This window comes from Chanos chanos, chromosome 10, assembly GCF_902362185.1.
Source record: "Chanos chanos chromosome 10, fChaCha1.1, whole genome shotgun sequence".
NCBI lineage: Eukaryota > Metazoa > Chordata > Actinopteri > Gonorynchiformes > Chanidae > Chanos > Chanos chanos.
The window spans coordinates 28,077,737-28,098,335 of record NC_044504.1 but is presented as its reverse complement, the minus strand read 5'-3'; the positions used below and the strand labels follow the sequence as shown (position 1 = coordinate 28,098,335).

The following is a 20,599-nucleotide window of genomic DNA, read 5'->3' as shown; positions in this document are numbered from 1 at the left end:
GGTTTGTTCCACAGTTTTTATTCTCTACCAGTAAGAGAAACAAATGAAACAAGGGAAAGACACTCTCCACTTCCATAAATATCTAAGAATCTCTTAAAATCCAGAAAAAAAAAAACCAAACAAACCAAAATGCTGCAGTCCAGACTCTTCAGAAAGAAATCCCATACAAGATTTACACATGAAAGTGGGCAAAAACAATATGTACACATTCAGTCACTGACTGGCACACACAAAACTCTAAGGCGCTTGGCATAAACAGCTGGCTAGATGTTACATTTAAGGTCAGTTTGGGATGACAAAACACTGGTTTACAGAAATGTGGATGGGGGGAAAAAACACTACACTGTTCAGGAAAACATACAACACACAAACAAGCTTTGTACAGCCAACGAGTGTCAAAATGATCATACCACCGTACTTTTTTGACCAGATTTTGGGACAGAAATTTACAAGTCAACACCTGTATGGGACCCTACAGAAATGAAGAGAACTCAAATTTACGATTATTCAAGGAAATCTTTTCTTGAAATCGCAGAAAACTTAAACCAAGAGACGAACTAGGATAGTGAATTCTCATATTGGTTCCAAACATGAAAAGTACCACATCTGAACCGCAAGATCTAGCACTGAAATAAGTAGTTATTACAAATGAGTGGTTAGTCAAACCAAATAAGCTTAAAACCTCTGACAGTATACATGAAAGTTATAAAAGTCCACCACAAGACATAATATGTATTATTTTGAATACAAGCTCTCTTTATATGGCACAGACATTAAAAAAAAGGGGGAAAAAAAGGAAAAGAAAGAAAAAACGCACAGGGCTACAGAGTCTTGTTCATGTTTACAAAAAGTCTCGGGTTGGGTTCACAACATAGTTGGCCACTAGATGGCAGTCAACTTGCAGTGACAGTATGACTGACAGATGCCATAAAACAGAGGTAAGTCAGACGACCCTCTCACTCTGCACTGAAAGCACAGCAATACCACAGAGATCAAATAGTTTATTGTTTGTTATTAAAATAGCTTTTTCTGTGAAGGAGAAAGTGATACCTTTAATACCACCATGTGGCACCATTGGTATTTTTAACATACATGTGCATACACACACACACAGAGTCTAAAAGGAGGTACCTGTTTTTAGGGTGTGGGAGATTTGACTAATGGTTTGGTAATGGTTCCACAGTTAGGTCTGTTGATCGCTCCTCCTGTTGTAACTTAGCTAATAAACTAGGTCAGAATTAGGAGCCCTCGTCAATCAGTGTTGCGTAAATATTCTATTCATTCGTATCTGCAGTGTTAGTGGGGAAAGAGTAACTCTAAAACACACACACACACACATATATATATCGATTCTTACTCACATTTTACTATTCAAAGAGTCGTAAATTACATTACTTAAAATGCATTCAGTGACATGCAACTCAAAGCTGATCATTATAAAAACAAGCTTCCATTCACATCCAAGCTGTACAATACATCGCCAAAAAAAATATCACAAATACAATAGACAGGTTGCAGCCTGTTTAAAACACAGTCTGTATAAGACTATATACACATAAAATAAATACCATGTCTACACTCCACACATTTTCATTTTGATTCACATAGTGATTAGCATGTCAATGCCCCTTGCTTCTGTTCACTGACACTTATATTCTAACAGCTAACTGTGGGACGCCAGCCAAGCTGTTATTACCAGAAACTGAGAGAAAAAAAAATCCTTTTTTTCCCCCTCACTGAATCTTTTTTAAACAAATACAAATCTTGTTTTCCTTCCTCCATTTATTTCCAGGCTTGATTTCCAAATCGTTGGAAACTTTCCTTATGATAGCTTTAGATAAGGAAAATCTAAACATAGTCCTGAAGCTTTTAGTAAAAAAAAACAAAAAAAAACCTAACTGAAGACATTCCCTCCTTTCCCACATTGGCATCCACAGAACTGTTGTTGGGAATAGGTTACTAACTAGTGTTGTGACACAGGTCATAAGTTCATGAGTCACACACACACACACACTGATGGGTCCAGCTTGCTGTACGCACAGCTTTGGAGTGGTGCAAAAGAGGGAAACTGGGCAGTGTTCAGACGTGTGAAGGAGGCCCAGCTTTGTGGTAGGAGCCTGGTGGGGCACCCCCAGCACGAGCTGTGAGTGCTGTGCTAGCCTCACTATACATGGAAGAGCCAGAGGCAGCCGGCTTGCGGGCTCCACACGGGACACAGCGCGCAATAAACCGCCTCCACGATTCCAGTGTCTTGCCTGACCAAATCCACACGCCTGAGGTGATGCCAACCACCAGGCACATGAAGTACTTCAGCATGAAAACAGCATAGTCCGGTCCCAGGCCAAGACGCTGTCGCTCGGCCGGACATGAGCAGCTAAGGGCCCGCTCCCAGCCTGGCCGGTAATGCTGCTCATAGACCAGGCAAGCCACCACAATGGTGGCGGGTACTGTGTAGAGTACGGTGAACATGCCGATACGGATCATTAGCTTCTCCAGTTTGTCTGTCTTGGTGCCTCCCTGTTTGATAACGCTTCGGATGCGGAAAAGTGACACAAAGCCAGCCAACAAAAAGAGAGAACCGGTGAAGAGATAAACCACCAACGGTGCCAGTACGAACCCACGCAAGCTCTCCAGATTCTGGTTGCCCACGTAGCAGATGCCCGCCACAGGGTCTCCATCGACGGAGCTAAGCGCCAACACAGCGATGGACTTAACACTGGGCACAAGCCAGGCAGCCAGGTGAAAGTACTGAGAGTAGCCAGCAATGGCCTCATTACCCCATTTCATGCCAGCTGCCAAAAACCAGGTGAAGGACAAGACCACCCACCAGATCGAGCTTGCCATTCCGAAGAAGTAGATGAGCAAAAAGACCAGTGTGCACAGGGCCGGGCCTGTAGTGTCATAGAGGATGTGTCGCTGTTCACCGACACCTCCACATGCCACCCTTTCATGACCTGCCAGCAGTCGCACGATGTAGCCCAGTGACACAAAGAGGTAGCAGGTGGCCAGAAAGATGATAGGACGCTCAGGGTACTTGAAGCGCTCCATGTCAATGAGGAATGTGGCCACAGTGGTGAGGGTGGAGACAAAACAGAGTACGGACCACAGACCAATCCAGAAAGTGGTGAAAGTGCGTTCATCCTGCGAGAAGTACGGCTGGTGACATGGCAGGGCGCAGTTGGGTTGGGAGCCCGTGTGAACTCGGTTGTAGAGCAGGTGGGCTTCCTTTCTGATGGGCACCAGCGGCGCCCGACAACGGCACTCACGATCACACTTCTGCGGAGGAGAGGATTTGGCTGCAGTTGAGTGATGCCGCGTTGGGCCCTTTGGTGTGGGCTTGGGCAAAGAGGGTGACAGGGTGGTAGACTCGCTGTTGTTCTGGTCCATGCAAAGACGATCTGGATCGCCCAGCATGGGCAGCTGTTCACAACTCATACGTTCGGGCCACTCAAATCCATACTGGATCATGAGTGGTGAACAGCCCCGCTTAGCCCTTTCACACACAGAACGGCATGGTGGCAGGGGCTTCTTGTAGTCTGGCAGGCAGATAGGGGTGTACATGCTGCACAGGAAAAATAACAAATCAGGGGAGCAACGAATTCGAACAAGTGGCCAGAATTGATGCACCTCAAGACCCACTTCCTCTTGTGTGTCATGGTTGAACTGGTTGGGCATGTAGGTGAGGTTGTAGCCGATCCCCTTACACATGGGCACGGTGATGGGCTCGCACACTATGTCTTTAGAGGCAGCGTGCGCGAGTCGTGGCAACAGCGAGAAAGACAGCGCCAACAACCAGCACATGCAGTGGGGAGACGACATGGTAAAAAAAAAAAAAAAGCAAGAAAAATAAAAAGCGTTGCTGCTGCGACAAACTTCGTTAGACACAGAAGTATGCACGGAATGAAACTGGTCGGAATTACAAACGTAAAACTTGAGTATTTTCTCAGCTCAGGCCTTTCTTTGATTTATTATAGCTCTTCGGAAGGAAGAAATCCCTAAAGGAAACCGTAATTGCTCCTGCAGCATGTCCACAGTCCACAGTGTAGTAAATCATGGGGAAGTTTCATTCCAGAGTTTTGTTTGCTCGAGCAGAACATTTCAGAATGACTATGGCTGCAAACACATCGCAAGTTCAAAAATAATACGTCAGGCGTGAGGAACAGAAGAAAAGCAGAAATCTGCAGTACTGCAAGCATTCACTGAAACTCGCTGCAGGTTTCAATGTATCTGGAAGGCAGCCGAGTGAGCCAACTTTACGCAGAACGGTCAATCATTCACAGTACCAATAGCACAGTACCAAAAGTTTAAAGTTCATTCCCTCCTCTGTTTTTTATACATCTCAATCTAAGTCGTTTAACAACAAAAAAGTGTTTTCTTATTTCAAACTGTTTTTTTCTTCACATTCGATTGCTTGCAGGTGAAATCATCGATGACTTGAGGAAAAAGTGGTTCTTGTGTCTCATTTAAATCCATTCAAATTCACGATTCAACCGAATTCTGCGCAGTCCAAAACTGTTCACAAAATACGGAGTAAAAGTCCAAACAAACTAAGGACCGAAAATGATTGCTGTCCACGCGCTGGCTTTTAGACTGGATGAGGAAAACAGACTTCAGGTGCAACCTCGCATCCCCCAAGTTTACTTTTTCTTAATTATTTTTTCCTAAAAATCCCCAAGGCGTTGCTGCTTACTCACAGTGCCAGAATGAAACCCTGAACTCTTTGACCTCTAAACCTCTAAAATTTCAGGTATACCTCCACTTCTCCGGGAAGAACGGCTCCAATTGAGTTTACCACCGCCGCGTGCACCTTCGCACAACTTCTCTCTAGCTGTTGAACCAGTTACTCTGTGCATGAGAGAAGTATAGTACACCCCCCGCCCCGCTACACAGTGTATGTCACGCCCATCGCTCAGTGCCAGCCCACTTGCATTCAAAACCACTGGCAGTTGTCTATTCAGAGAAAATTATTCCGTCCACCGGTACCCACACATGGTCATGCCGCGCCCCCACTGCTACAGCGGAGCCAATAGAAGCCGGAGCCATGCAAACGCGACTGACGCAGTTGACGAAACAGGTGTCACTGCAATGGGGCAAAACGTCTTATTAATATCTCAATGCTGGAATAACTGATTGATCTGTGAAATAATTTACGAAGCTATATTTCATCATCTTTTGATAATAGACCTAAATTGCATTTATAAAGTGTGATGTGAATATCTGATTTGCTCTCCGTGCATTATTTGCAAAAAAAATTAAATTTAGCGTAATTTATCAGAAGGGCCGTGGGTTGAGGTCGGAAATCCACAGCACGATGTAAACGGTGAAACAGTGGGAGTGGTAGAAAGTGTTTTAAGGAACTGGAGAGAACTGCAGTCTTCTGAACGATGTATCCTACTTATATGTTTCCGCACTGCCCCATTCAGCACGGACAGAGGTGTGCAAACACTCAGCTAATGACTCAGAGCGGCCTTTAATCGCTCACGCCTCCGTCATCACAGACAGGAATGCCCGTCCGCCGTTCTGTTACCAGGGAGATGTTGTTGCCATAGATGGTGCTGGCCCCTATTTCTCAGTATTCCCTATCTTAGTAAAAGCGTTGGAGTTCATTGGATGTTTCTGTTTTTTAACGCTTTTGCGCGTACCATATGAAAATTATCCACATCAATATTTTTAATTTTTATTGAACAATTAACCTAAGTCAGTTAAGATAACAAGAACAGTATGCAGTCATTTTTCCGTGGACTGAGCACGACAAGCCGCAAACTTTGTTTCTGAAAGTTAATTAAGTTTGATAGGGCATAAGCAATCCGTGTTAATATCTTTTATCATTATTGTATCTTGTAAATGGATACTTTTATTTGGTACTGATAAAAAAGAATGTGTCTTTAGGGGTATTTCTGATTTAGTCCTAAGGAAAAGTGAGGATTTGATTGACGTGTTATTAATTATTATAGTTGAGCTCTTGGCATTGTTTGGCCTCTGCACCAAGAGGCCCTATTCAGTCACTTAGGTGGTGCGACAATGTTTTGGAATTTTTAAAAAGGGTGAGTTTCTCTCTCTCTCTCTCTCTCTCTCTCTATCTCTCTCTCTCTCTCTCTCTCTCTCTCTTTCTCTCTCTCTCTCACACAGCTTTCTACAAGTCCAAAGGTCTAGCAGGGTGTGTGAGTATGTGTCTGTGAGGCTAATTCAAGCGTTTCTATTACCTGTTAACACCTAGATTACACTGGCTAAAGTGCATGTTACAAAGATAGATTAGAGCAAATAGACGTCCACATTCCACACACCAGGATCAATCATCATCTCAGAGAGAGAGAGAGAGAGAGATACGAGTGCTTGTGGTAAATTTCCCTTCCTGTGTTGTTTGGTTGAAACTACTATTGCAACACAATCAGCCCACCCCAGTATTTCTGCACCTGTCTCCTTAGCCAATCTGGTCATTCAAAGCAATGACACAACAATGATTCTCACCCCCCTCATGATTCTCACTGAGTGTCAGAGACAAATTAACGAGACAGGGAATACTGTTGTGGAGAGGTATTATTGCAATAACAGCTCAAAAAATGTAGCTAATTAAAGCTTTTGTGTTCCACACATATAATGGACTGAATGCTCCACTATCTGTCTATATGCTTTGTTTGAACAAGAGAATTACACATTTAATGCTAATGATATCGTGTATTGGCTTGAATGATGAGTTTATAGGGATCAGCGTATAATGATGCATTACATATGTATTCAGCGTGGTATAATGGGGACACTCTACTCCAGTCCTTTTTCATTCCTCTTCCTGTCCTGTCCCCGTCGTTCTCTCCAGGGCTGGGCGCAGTGTGCATGTCAGTACAGGTGTCTGCACAAAAGCCTTTATCCTACGCCTCTGTCATTCCTCTCCTCATGTGTTTTGATGGGTGTAGCCACACATACACCTACACACACACACACGCACGCACACACACACACACACACACACACACACACACACACACACACACACACACACACACACACACAAATATGATGTGATCTTACACAGTTAACTCTCTAATTTCTTTTCTGTCCTCACTGCCTTTTCTGCAACATGACTTGATGTGATGACAAGACAGTGAAAACAATCGTTACCTCTGTATTTCACGGAACAATAGCTTACTGAAAATTACTGCTGAGACAGAACATGTTAGTGCAATGCTTTAAACAAATGACATAAGTCCATATTCTGCTGTTTACTTCATTCTGACGAATGACAGTCCCTGTATAGACGAGAACAATGCCACCAAAGATCTATCCATCTTCAAACCATTGATTTTTCAGCTTTGAAAACAAGAACGTATCACTACTGATGCTGTAAGAGGCCCATCTCTGTCAGTGACTATGAGACTACAAAGGCTCAATCAACTGTTCAGACAGACTGTTTTCAGTACTCAAACCGAAATGTAAAGAAATGTTTGGCATCTTGAGGTGAAGTACAGTCACAATTGGAGGAGTCTGTGGAAGACGACAGCTGAAACATGTAACTCTATTGGGGTATGCACAGAAGAGACAAACAAACAAATAAGACAAGATCACTCAACAGAGAGGGCAAAGCCATGAATGTTTGTATAGTGGACCCAGACCAGGAAACCAGTGGTCTTGGTGTGACCATTGGTCGTAGCACTTCAGTAGCCATGCTGCTTTTGATGTGCTTTTGGTTAGGTTCTGGGGCTTGGGGATTAGGGGTCTGAAAGCAGACAATTTATATATTATTAATATATAGTATTTATAATATTTATATATTTTTATCTGTGCAACTTTAATTTGTTAGTAATTTGTTCACCTTTTGGCAAACTATTATTTTGGGAAGGGTTTTTTTTTTTTTTGGTATTTACAGACAGTGGGTGCTTGTAGGTCTTGTCACATAATTGTATCACATTAAGTTAGAACTTACAACTGTCCAAAGTTCCTATCTCTTTACTTCTTGGGCGGTCTTCAGTTTGGGCTTAATGTCATTCACTGTATACCACCCTGTCCTTACTCTTGTCTTGTTCTAAGATCAGTTAACAAGACATCGGTCTAGACTGTGACTGACAGTTTGTGTTCAGGGGCAAAGAAATATATTATAACTCTGTACACGACGTGGTGTTAAGACAGCATTTATTTTCCATGGCAGCACTGACTGAAATGATGTCAAGCAGATGACTGATAACACTGTGTGTGAAAGTGAATGCTAAAAGTGAAGTGAAGTACATTATCAAGAGCTAAATAAATTAATCCGACTATGAAATGAACTGCTATTCAAGACACACACACAAAACCTCTGCATGTTAGATAATGAAAAACACTTAAACATTCTGAAATATGGGTGTAACCTTGATTTGAAATGATATGACAACACAAACACACATCCACAGATCTGAATGAATAGGAGCCGGGGACAGCATTGTTGACGTGGTTGGCTGACGCCAAACCACGGCAATAATCCAGGTCATCAGTAACAACAGCCTACTCCCAGTGCAGTGTGTGGCAGGTGGGCATAATGAGGCCAGTGCGTGCGTGCATGTGTGTGCGTATTGAGGGGGTTGAGGCCAAAGTTCTCCCCCTTTCACGAGAATTGACTCCCTAGAGTTCTACCCCGTGTTACCGATGTTCCTCCCCACCCATCCTCCTCTTCTCCATCTTCTTTTTCTCCTTAAACTAGCTTTTTGTTTTCTCTTTCTGATGGCATTTCAGGCCTCTTGTTGTCAGGGCCCTAAATGAGTCTTGACTGGTCCACGGGCCACTGGAGAAGCACAAAGGGTTGCGTTCCATTCGCTATAGTGGAGACATTGTGGTTCCCGACAATGCACTAATTGGCGACGACAATTAAGCGCGACCGACACTCAGGTTCAATTTGCCAACTCCTCAATACAAATCACAGGCAAATGAATCAGGCAACACACAAACATCCTCAAACACACACAGTTTCACATATTCACATGGCTGGCCTCATGTCTAACCTCATATGCATACTGCAAGTTGCATACGTTTTTTTTTGTCTTCTGGAGTCCCTTTTTTTTCTTTTTTCTCTTTTTGTCAGGGGAGGAGGGAGTTTCCCAAGGGAGACAAGTCATGAGGAAAGCAAACAGAGAACAGGAACTGAGTGCTGACACAATTTCCTGTCAGCCTGTCTGGACATACATTAGTCGTTAAGTAATGAGTAATCCCAGCTATTTTGAAACACCTCTCTGATTTTTTAAATACAATGTAGAAAATTGTGAGAGATCATGGTTCAAATTTTGAAAATTCTACCATGTCTACGGTGAAAACATTTTAAGGTGGCATTCATCTTATAACTGTCTCAGTTATATCCAAAAACAATTTCATTAATCTTACATCTCACCAACTGTTTGCAAACATCTTACTTGGTTTCTTGACATAGCAGCATAGCTGCACTTCAAAATGGGTACAAAACAGGTGTGTCCGCTAAGGAAATGTAAAGGAATCCTTTTAAGACAGGAAGGGAACGAAGCGGTAAAACTTCAACCCTAGCCCGTCAAACATTAAGAACTTAATGGAGTTTGGGATCAACAGAGTGCCTATACACAGAAAGTAATCACAACTTTTGCCACATTCTCACACACACACACACACACACACACACACACACACACACACACACAGACACACACACGCAGACACACACACAAACACACACAGGTGGAAGGCAGGACATGTTCCGGCCCATCAGCAGAGCTGAGATTCTCATGGATTACTTACTGTCAGTGGGGAGCTTTAGTGCTCTCACTGGTCAGGACAAATGGTTGCTTCAGGAGAGGACAGGAAAAAAGAAGGCAAGGGAAGGAAAGGGGGGGGGGGGCGACTGTGGAGCACTGACAAAGTAAACTCTGGAGGAGGCCACCGGGGCAGCCAGCCACTGGCTTTCTGGAAACATCTTTTGACAGATGAGGCAGTCAGTGTTGTGTTGCCACTGTGTATATGTGGCTGTATGTGAATGTATTTACGATTTTAAGCTGTTACGCTGAGGAGCAAATGAGAGGTATGATGAGGTATAATCTGTTTCAACGTTATCATTCTTACACTTTCAGACCCTTAGAGAGGACAATTTTGAAATATTATTGATACATCTTGACTGATGGGGTCTCATGCGTGGATAACTCTGGACTTTGTCGTAAAAAAATTGGCTTTAAAAGCCGGATATGTACAGACTGTGTGAATATGCTCAGTTATGATGACTGAACTGTATAAGCAGATCATATGTAGATGATATGTAGAGCTATGTGTGTGTCTTCATACCAAAAAACGACAGTGCAGAAGTCAAGACTGATTAGAGATTTAGCATCAATGGAATCGATATTACTTGAGAAGGTGCTCTGAGAACACAGCTGTGTTTCATTAAAAGTTCATTCCTTCAAACACTCTTTCAATGCTAAACTCTTTCAAACAAGCGCATCCAGGACCAATTTCAAACTGTCCGCACACGGTTCAATTGATTCAGACTCTCGTTCCAGAAAAAAAAAAAAAAAAAAAAAAATTACAAGCCTTGTGTTGCGGTCTCAGACAACTCCAGTGGCTGTTGGTTCTTCTCCTGAGCAACCCAATACAAGCATGTGGTTTTTAATACGGGATTAGAGAGTGAGTCAATGTTTGGACCCGATCAAACTAAACATCCAAGCCCAAAAGGAAACGTCATGGCCATTTCGAAGTTTCAAATATAGCCAATGAAATAATTTGTTCCACTTGGTTACAAGTTTTCAGGAGAAAAAAAAAAGAAAAAAAAAGAAGTGTTTCTGGGTCTCTTTCCTTCAATCTGGAGTTAGTCTACAGATTTCACACGGTATTGATTTCAGGTTGTGTTAAACAACTTGCTTTATTGTTTATTTATTTGTTCATTTTTTTTTTAAAGGAAGGAGCTGATACCTGCGCTTGCATAAGAGAGGGGTTTGTGGAGAGAGACGTAGCACTGACTGAACAGTAGGAAAATTCCAGAATAATTCGACAGATCAGTCATGGAAAAGGGACATAAGAATAAATACAATAAATACTCTTTAAAAAGGAAGCGCGTATTCACAGACTCTACCTGATGTACAATATTTAGCATCTATCGCCTTGAGTCACAAACTGCTCTTGGTTGACAGGGCATTACGATGACAAAAAAAAAAAAGAAGTGATGAATGTAAAGACTGATTTGGCATACAGAGATGGAAAAAAAAAAAATCTTGTTAAAAAATCCCTTGAGCTCATTTCTCTTGTTTGTCCCTTGGTATCATCCACCACATCCATATTTTTTTTTTTTTTTCAAGAATGCCTGACTTTCAGGGCACAGTGAGGACAGTACAAGTAATTCTAAGTCATACCAGCATCTAATTCCAGACCAAGGAAAACGGTGACCTGAAGGGCTGCGAGCGTGAGGGATTTTGTGCCAGCCCTAATCTAACACACCTGAATCTAATATTCAGTAGTGCTCCAGGACCTTGATCAGCTGAATCGGCCTAAGCCGACATATCCTGCTGCTCTCCAGGAAGAGCACTACCAACCCCTTACAACACATCACATCTCTTAAGGCTAAGATGGTGTATCTGTATACACAACGCTATGCAGAAATATACACCTTGCCAGTTTTCATCTCATGCTCTTTCTCATTAGACTTATGATGCATTCATATTCATGATTTTTTTTAGTAGTTTTATTTAATCTACATTTTATTTACTGATTTTTTTTTTGTTTCAGACTATTCCACAGTTTCATCATTTTCATGACAAGCACAATAAAGCCTGAAATTTGGATGAACGCACAGATATACTTGCGAGACTTTACATATTTCGAAGGTTGTCGTCTAGTTTTTGGGTTGGTTTAAATTTGAATTACAGAAATAAATCTTAACAAAATCCCAGTTTAAATCCCAGCTGTAAAATGTGCTGACAACAGAGAGGAGCAATTTTCTTGTGAGGCATATACTACCTCACAACCTCCAGTTTAGTGACAACATATTCACTTCATGTCCCTATTTAGACTGAAGCCCAATGAGATAGTCTGAAGAGATCCCTTCTGGAGAACACTGTGTCTGCCTTGTTCTTCCTGATCCAAAATTCAGAAGAGCCCCCACTTTTCAAAGCAAAAGTTAATGCAGGTCCTTCACCTTCAAGTGAGAAAATCATATACTATTTTGAACACGTAAAGGCTCTGCAGTCTGAAATGTTGAATAGGTTACACACAGAAGCGCACTTGTTTCACACCAACTTCATTACTACAGCACAGAAGCAGAGAAACATCAACAGGTTGATGCATTGGCTTTCAGTTTAAGGCAGGCCAAGACAAATAGCTTCAATAAATACACATTTTCTCACCATGTACAACTGGCACAATGAGTCCTGAACCTCTGTTTGAACCACACACATACACACACACACACACGCCCTCACAGGCACACAGACATAAACCAAAATGTGCAAATATTAAAACAAACAAAAATAATAATAATAATAAAAAAAAAGAGACAAGCTGATCTGAGATAATTGCACCTGCTTTCCATTTGAAGGGAAAAAAAATCCATTCCCATAAAAAAAAAACAAAAAAAACAACAATACTTGTGTACAACCAAAAAAATGTAAACAGATGAAACGACGAGTAAATGGACGGACGGACGTGAGAATAAATAAAACAAAGACACATATTCATCGTTGTTAACACCATAAACAATGTGAAAAGTCATTTAGCCCCACCTCAGTGAAGCTGATAAATATCCCAAAGTGCCTGGCCGTTCCGTCCTGTGACTTACTGCCAGTGAACATTATTATATAACATTGTATCAGTCATCAGCTCTCATTAATGCAACAGTACCCTTACAACATAACAAGTCATCAGTCAGGTCAAGTTTAACCTGCGAATGTGTACATGGCCAGGAGCCTATAGAATCCAATGAGTGAGCACATCTATCTATAATAGATCTAATAGATATTGTTAGTCAATAGTTTTCAAAGATTTTATAATAAGTAGAGCTAACCCAGGCAGCGCTGTCTCATCTCCCTTATACCGTATTTGGAAAACGCGACACCAAAAGAAGAGGTGGCGGGAAAAGGATTATCGCCGCTCCGGGCAGGCGCCCTAGAGAGGGTGCTCGGTCCGACCGTAAAGAGGTCACCGAGTCTGCATTGGCCAGCGCCCTGGGTTAACTTAGGGTCTTTCTATTTACTCTCACAGTATAAAAACACTGAGAAGGACGGAAAAGACAGAGGGTCAAATAAGGCAGCAAAAGCACAATATATGACGTTATTGCCAACGCTCAGTTCAAGTAGCAGGAAAATGGAGTGTGAACGCACAGCCGGAGAGAGAGTGTCTGAAACGGATCCAGCGCACAGGGGTGAGTTTGACCCGAGCGGGTGACCAACCCACGAGCGGCAGCTTTCTCAGCCCCTTTTCTTGTTTATAGGAACCGCTGACAGTTAAACAAAGCCGCAGATCTCGGAGCTGTAATTTGGGACTTTGTGGCCACATCCAGTTTGTAATCAGAGGTCCGGTGATGGCAAAGGGAGTGTGGTTTTCGCTGTTCAAGGGCAGTGGCATTGGGTACAGATAAACAGTCAAGAGCAGAGAACTGGGCTTCGACAAGCTATCCGACATCTTTCAAACCTGGCCAGCCAATGTGCTCCCTGGATCTAAAGCTAAAATGAAGGAGAGGCCGTTACAGTGCATAACATCTTGTTTTTTGTTTTTTTTTTCTCAAAACATTATCCTTGAATACAGGCATCTCCTACGGAGTTTAATCTCAGGCCTCTTTACGGTAACGAGTTTTACTCCAAAATGCAACAAAATAAATAAACAACAAATGAAACATCAAATTACAAAAAGAATAAAAGACAAACAAAAAAAACAAAAAACAACGATATACAAACAACGGGGTGACACCTCAGATCTTCAAAAATAGTGCAAAAAATGTGACAGGGTTAAGAAGAGGTCACAAACAATGTAAGAACTGTACAGGACATTGAGAAGGATCCAATTGGAAATGAAATTTCAAAACTCTTGTTATTCACACAGTAACATTTCACCTGTCTTTCATAACATTTGAAACTGTTCAGTGTGTTGAAGGTCAACTAGAGTCTACCCAAAAAAAACCCCAAAAAACAAAAAAAACACAAAATGGAGTTGATGTAGCCGCACTGTTCCCCTAAATGCAGGAAAGCAACTCATTAATAGATGTCTGTTGTAATGATTGAGTCATTGGTTGGTTGCCAGAGAGTGCATTATGTTTGTATGTATGTGTGTGTGTGTGTGTGTGTGTATACATATATGTCTGTTTCTGCATTTGTCTGTTGGCTCCCAAGTCATTTCATAGATGAAAGGAGTAAGTAATTTGGTATCATTACGAAGCCACTCTTCTTCGGGGGCTGAAGATTTGTCTCTATGTGTCCGTGAGAGTGAGAGAGAGAGAGAGAGAGAGAGACACAGAGACAGAGACAGAGACAGAGAAAGAGAGAGAGACAGAGAGAGGGAGAGACAGAGAGAGAGAGACAGAGAGAGAGAGAGACAGAGACAGAGACAGAGAAAGAGAGAGAGAGTGCTGATAAAGAAAAAGGAAGCATGTGTTTACACAGCCTTCGTCGGCAAAAAACACCGAGCTTTCACACAGAGGTACCACAGTGTCTTGTCTTTCCTGGGTGGCACGGTGGCACTTGCCTGCAGCTCTCTGATACCACAGTGCTACCAGTGCTACCAGTGCAAGTCCCTGGTGCCACTGCTGCTGCCGCCTCCTTATTTCAGAAACCCCGTTCAGGTGTCCAGCTCGAAGCAGCCGAGGACCCCGTCGTCGGGACTGTCGTGGGGGTTGTGTCTTTTCCAGAAGGATGAAGGCTTCTTGTGCAGTTCCCTGCGCACACAGCGTGGACACGGCTGGGCCCGCATCCGGCACTCTGCGTGAAAAACAGCTCCACATCCTTCACACCTAAACACATATGTACACAAACACAGAACATGATACACAGAAAAGTGATGAGACATAGATCACAAAAGTTTGGGCAGGAAAAAAACCAAAAAAAAAAGAAGAAGAATTATGGACTTGCTCGTGATTGAAATGATTTAGTATCCTGTCAAGCTGACTTGTGACAATAGCTCATATCACAAATTCAGCATTCTTCAGTTTGTACAGTTCATCAGTTCACACGGTTTTGGGCTAAGTTGACGCCATGTTCTCTTTCTCGAAGATCTGGATTCCCTTACATTGTTTAAGGGCAGCGAAGGGCTCAGCACACACAGAATATACCACCCAGGAATGCACTGTTTATATATCGCTCAGCCACTGATAGACAAGACTGGCCCAGTTCTCAGAGACAGGCATTTATGTTCCAGTTTGGCTGTGCACGGTAAGGCCATACATCCTCGACCAGGGCAGATGTGAAGCTAAGCATCGATGCCCTGAGAGAGAGGGGATTACCAGAGTTTTATGACCATAATGGTCGATACATTTTACAAGGCAAAAGGTGCACTGGGCCTGTCCTCACTGAAACTTTATATGGGCCATGATCACAGGACACTTAAGCAATCTCGTACTAAAAAGTGGCCAAAACATATAAACTGCTTTGCATCGTGTTTTTGCTGACATTTTCAAAATATTCTCATGAATATACGTCTCATCAATATATGTCTGTTCCACCTCGACAAATAAAAACTTCATCAGTCACGCTTCCTGAAAATAAAACCGATAAGTTACAATGCCAAGGTACCATGTTCAAGGAACTTTCTTAAAGACAAATAATCTCTGAGAGTTGGGCAAAGGTCAGCAGTGAAAACCATTTACTGTTACTACACTTCACTTTGTGTAACCTGCAAAAACGTGAGAGGACCTCAGTGTTGGCCATAAAGTATTCAAATGCGAGGGAGATAAGCTAACCGATGAGGAGAGGAGGAAGTGTGGGTGTTTTATTGATGTACTGATGGGTGTGGATGCCCTCCTCTGCTGCAATTACACTACTCTCTCAATGTTGTCCTCAGTTAAGACTGATATAACGTCACCGTTAATCTGGAAACGTACACAGCCCACACACCTTTACATTTCATATCTTGACGCCGTACGTAAACATAGGTTATCGTCGAGTCATCTGCCTTAGAGTTGGTCCACCCACTCTTGCATGCCCAAACACACAACGTTCCCAGATATGGAGCTGCACAAGACAGTTCCTCATGGACAGGTTTGAACAAAGACGAAACTCAGGAGTGCGTCGTGTCTAATGAATACTTTATCTGTGCACCCTAGCGCATTCTGTGTATCAGAGAGAGAGAGAGAGAGAGAGAGAGAGAGAGGCTCCTGAACAGTGACGGCGAGAAGCAGTGAGAAGCACTGACAGCACCTTATCAAGAAAAGAACACAGGCGCTATAGGGATTAAGTGCCCCTCTGTGCAGGGTGCCCTGTCGCTGCCCTGGAGCCAGGCTTTGTCATAGAACACAGAGCTCAATGCCAGTGCAACCCTGGTGTGACTAACATGAGGCAGAAACACCTCGGCTATCATCAGCTACTGGTGGACCGTGTGAGGAGGACACCCAGAGGAGAGCAAGGCCCTGCTGGTGGCCTTACGTCGTGTGTTCCTCTCTGCGATACAGGATTAGAACAGAAAGAGACAGATTGCCATTGGACACATGTCTATTTCTTAAATCGGTGGCGGTAAGATGCATAAGGTATGAGCCGCGGTACCTGGTTCTACTGTTATTATGACTGTTGAGGAACGTTGGCTTGTATCTTATGACGAAAGCAATATTCGATAAGGGATTTCTGCCGGCGCTGTGTGTGTGTCAGTGATGCTCATTATTCCCACGGCAACATGTCAGTCAGTGTATCTGCCATCCTCCCTGTCATTTTTAGACTTCCACCCTCTCAGTACATAACGAGGTAGTCCCTTTCTGTTCCTTCCCTTACCTGCCTTCCCCCTCTCTCTTGTCCTGAACTGGCGCGAAAAGTTTCAAAACAGAGACGCGACGCTGACGTTCCATTAAGAGTCAGCAGGAATCAGACTGCAAAGTGAAGAGACTCACCTCTTGGTGGCGTTCTCCTGGAACGGGTAGATGACCTGGCCGTTCTGACAAAGCTCACAGATGAAGCCTTTCTCCCTACACAGGCTGCAGCTGTAGACATGTGAGCTTGCAAACTTGATCACCTTGGACAGGAACGGAGCTAGTTTTCCATCTATCACCTAAATACGGCAGGGAAACGAGAACAGAGGGAACGGAGAGCGGGATGGAAAAAAAAAAAAATAGAATAGAATAAAAAAAAGGGAGAGGGGGCAGAGAAATAAAGGAGAGAGTGAGTTAACAGGGATATAAACGTTCCTAAATGGCGACATGTAAGTGTTTCCTCTCTTCTTCCTGACAGAAGACACAGAAGAGGAGGACATGACTCAGTCAGCACAGATACCAGAGAAGCCTGAGAAAATGTGCTGAACTAGTACTGCTATGCACACTGCCCAGAGCACTGCAATATTACTCAACCACCAGAACTAGAAGAACCCACTCTCCCCATATGAAACGCTGTGAGTTCGGAACAATATGACAAAATCAGGCAAGTGGAGTGGTGATAATGTAGTCAACGGCACGGGATACATATGATACTTTCAGTGGGAGGACAAACACTTTAAAAAACGGTTCCCGACGGGAGCCCAGGGCAAAAGAAGATGGGCAGAGTTCACATCGGGAATTCACATCAAAACTAATGAAGGCTTCTAAGAGCTGGGTGGGGAGGGAGGGGGGAGGAGAGCTGAGGGTAGGTGGGAGAGCGGGGTAATTCCTTTTCGGAGACCATTTTGCAAAAAAAAAATAATATGTGAATGCCATTTACTGGCCAAAGTAGTTAAGAATCGGCATGCGCTTTGAAAGCAGGGGGACTGAAGCAGTCGTATTGTGGTGGTTTGAATGGGCCGAGGGAAAGAGGCCCCGACCTCCAGCACATATTCACCAAGGGAGCAGAGACAAGTGGCTACACCTGGCAGCGCTGTGGCGGACCAATTAAAAGGGCTGCCAGCATTCTTCAGCCCTTCCACAAGGAGCCGGTGAAAGAATAGAGAGAGAGAGAGAGAGAGAGAGAGAGAGAGAGAGGACATGGGAGGAGAGAGGAGGCCTTGGTGAAGGTGGGGGAGGTGGAAGGGTGAGCAAAAAAAGATGGGACCACCACCACACCTCTCAATACACACACACACACACACACACACACACACACACACACACACACACACACACACACTGGAGAGAGAGAGCTGAAAAAGAGGAGCTTGATTATGTGGACCAAGATTCTCCACTGACACTGGTTCTGTGACAAAACCAAGGGGATCAAATACATCACATGGTTTGTTATTGTCAGTAAAAAAAAAAAAAAAAAATGTATAAATGTATAAGTTCCTACCCAACAGACATAACCGCGTAAAGGACCTTTACATGAAACTCTTCAGACACTGCATGGAATAGACGCTTGTCTTCCAGTGGAATTCTGCACAATCCAAAAGACAGCACCCAGAATACATAACATCTCCAACCTTAATATAGAGGGTATTCTATTTGCCAGCTGAGCACTGAGCACTGATACTATTGGTTGGCTCCGCTAGCACGGCCAGTGGGAGAGCCCTCGGCCATCCATCTATCACGCAGCCTTCAGACACAGCTAACATCCACCCAAGCTCAGAGGGCCCCAGAGACAGGACTGTGCCTCTCCTTTCTCAAAGGGTCTCCTGTCAAGACTCACACAGAGAGGAAGTAAGTAATACTACAAATTGTTGGAAGACGGCTGCAGACCAGCAATCAAAGCGGCAAGTCCAACATCACACTCCGTTCTCACAATAAAGATGATATATTAGCCCCTTGATCAATGCTGACAGAACAAGTAATTAGGCGTCCTTATAATTTAAGTGGAGAAGTGCGAGGAAAGAGGCTGGCTGCCTCGTCGGGGCCCGTGACTGATGCTCTGGCAATGGTGAGGAGTACAGAAATGGGGTGTGTGTGTTTGTGTGTGTGTGTGTGTGGGCGGTGAGAGAGGGCGAGACCGCAGGAAGCGGGAGTGCTAAGTGGTGAATGAAGACACATAGCTCTTTAAGTAACTATTCAGAAGAGATGATTTACAGTATCACTAGTTTCAAACCATCTGAGTGACTCTGTAACAGTTGCAAAACTTTTGTGTGATTGTCTGTATTTTTTTTTTTTTTTTTACAAGAGTAATTCCATATTATACTGACTGCAAAAAAAAGAGAAAAAAAGAGTAAACCAACAACAAAAGCATCTGAAAAAAGAAACAGATGCAATACAGTGTTAACAAAGTGAATCAAACACACTGAAACAGAGATATTTTTGGCCAGGAACAAACTGTTACAAACCCCCCCCCCCCCCAAAAAAAAAGGAAAAAGGAAAAAAAAAAAAAAAAGAAACATGCGGTCCTCAGCCAGGTGGACTGCGTTTCTTTAAGGGGAAGGGTTAGACTTGGGTCTGGCAGCTGGCTTGGCCAGAATGCTGGTGGGCCATTGTAGCGGCACGGGCAATTCCTCATACCCACCCACACTGCAGCTCCGTAATTCACCCCCACCCCCTCTTCCTCAGTGCACCCCTTCACTTGCACCCCTCGGCCCCTGTCCTGCGTGTGCTTTGTCGCCGGGGCACCTAATCCCCTAAAACTGCTGTTTAACGCCTGCTACTTTATCCCCTCCTCAGTGAAGGTCCTAATGTCCCCGTCTGCTCCGTTAAATGGCAGAGAAAGGGCCCGGATTAGACAGATAAAAAGCGTGTGAGCTCTGTTTGGATAACACCCTCCCTGCCCGCGCCTCGCAAAACAGGATTACCACCGATGGGCCCTCATCGGGGTGAGCCAGGGGGGAAGTGTGGTCCTACAGAAGAATAAGTGAAGGAGAGAGCTGGGGAGACCATCCCAGAAAAAGTGAATGGGTTGGTCCTTGCGTGTCCATGGGAGATCTGATTACATTTGCCCTTACATCACTGCTGACAGGGACCAACCAAAGTCCTCCTCCAACTGACACATAAAAGTCAATTCTTCCCCACTGCTCTAGTACTATAGATCTCAGAGAGCTAAGACACTCAAACTCCATCACGCACTAGCATTTAACATCATGTGACTAACGTGAGATAATGGTTAATAATAGTTCAATGTGTTGGACCTGAACGCGGAGTGTTACACGCTTGTGGACAGTCACGTTAAGGAATGCAGGGATGTGTGAGGTGTGACTGCCATAATAGGAGACTAACTGGGGTATGAAATGCTGTCAGTGTGGGAATTTGTAGGATCTGCATCTATGTGCATGTCATTCAAAGCTACAGAGTGGCCCCTTTGTTCTGCCCCACCACGAGTTGTTTGTAGGTCATTGGCAGGACTAACACTGTTGCCCACAATACAATGCACACAATACAATTAGCATTTATATAGCACTCTTCAGACTGGGCATCTAGAGGCACTTTGAAACTTTTTCTGCTTTTCCAGTTGCAACGCCAGACAAAGGCGAGTGGCAAAACAAGTACGGCTCCTGAGCAAGCCTTGGGCAAACAAATATGGCAAAAGGTTCGATTTTTTTAAAAGACAGTGCATAATTGGGAGCCATTTGTCTGGGTTCAATAGCTGAGAGCAAGCCATCTATTGGGCTGGAGTTTCAGACTACT

At 43.6% G+C, this 20,599-nt stretch overlaps 2 protein-coding genes across 2 annotated transcripts in view; both read right to left on the bottom strand.

The window, feature by feature from the left end:
• On the bottom strand, nt 1-4,804 carry fzd5 (frizzled class receptor 5). The gene has a single exon (XM_030786309.1). The coding sequence runs from the start codon at nt 3,817-3,819 to the stop codon at nt 2,080-2,082; it is 1,740 nt and encodes a 579-aa protein (XP_030642169.1). The 5' UTR covers nt 3,820-4,804; the 3' UTR covers nt 1-2,079.
• A 9,932-nt stretch (nt 4,805-14,736) lies between these two features.
• Nucleotides 14,737-20,599, bottom strand: part of plekhm3 (pleckstrin homology domain containing, family M, member 3) — a 28,195-nt gene continuing 22,332 nt past the window's right edge. Inside the window, exons 6-7 of the mRNA XM_030787130.1 lie at nt 16,991-17,148; nt 14,737-14,908 (exon numbers count right to left, since the gene is read on the bottom strand). Of these exons, the coding sequence (XP_030642990.1) occupies nt 14,737-14,908; nt 16,991-17,148 (330 nt within the window). The remainder of the gene's footprint in view (nt 14,909-16,990; nt 17,149-20,599) is intronic.

What these genes read in the sequence shown, in the direction of transcription:
- fzd5 (XM_030786309.1), bottom strand. Translation starts at nt 3,819, where the DNA reads ATGTCGTCTCCCCACTGCATGTGCTGGTTGTTGGCGCTGTCTTTCTCG.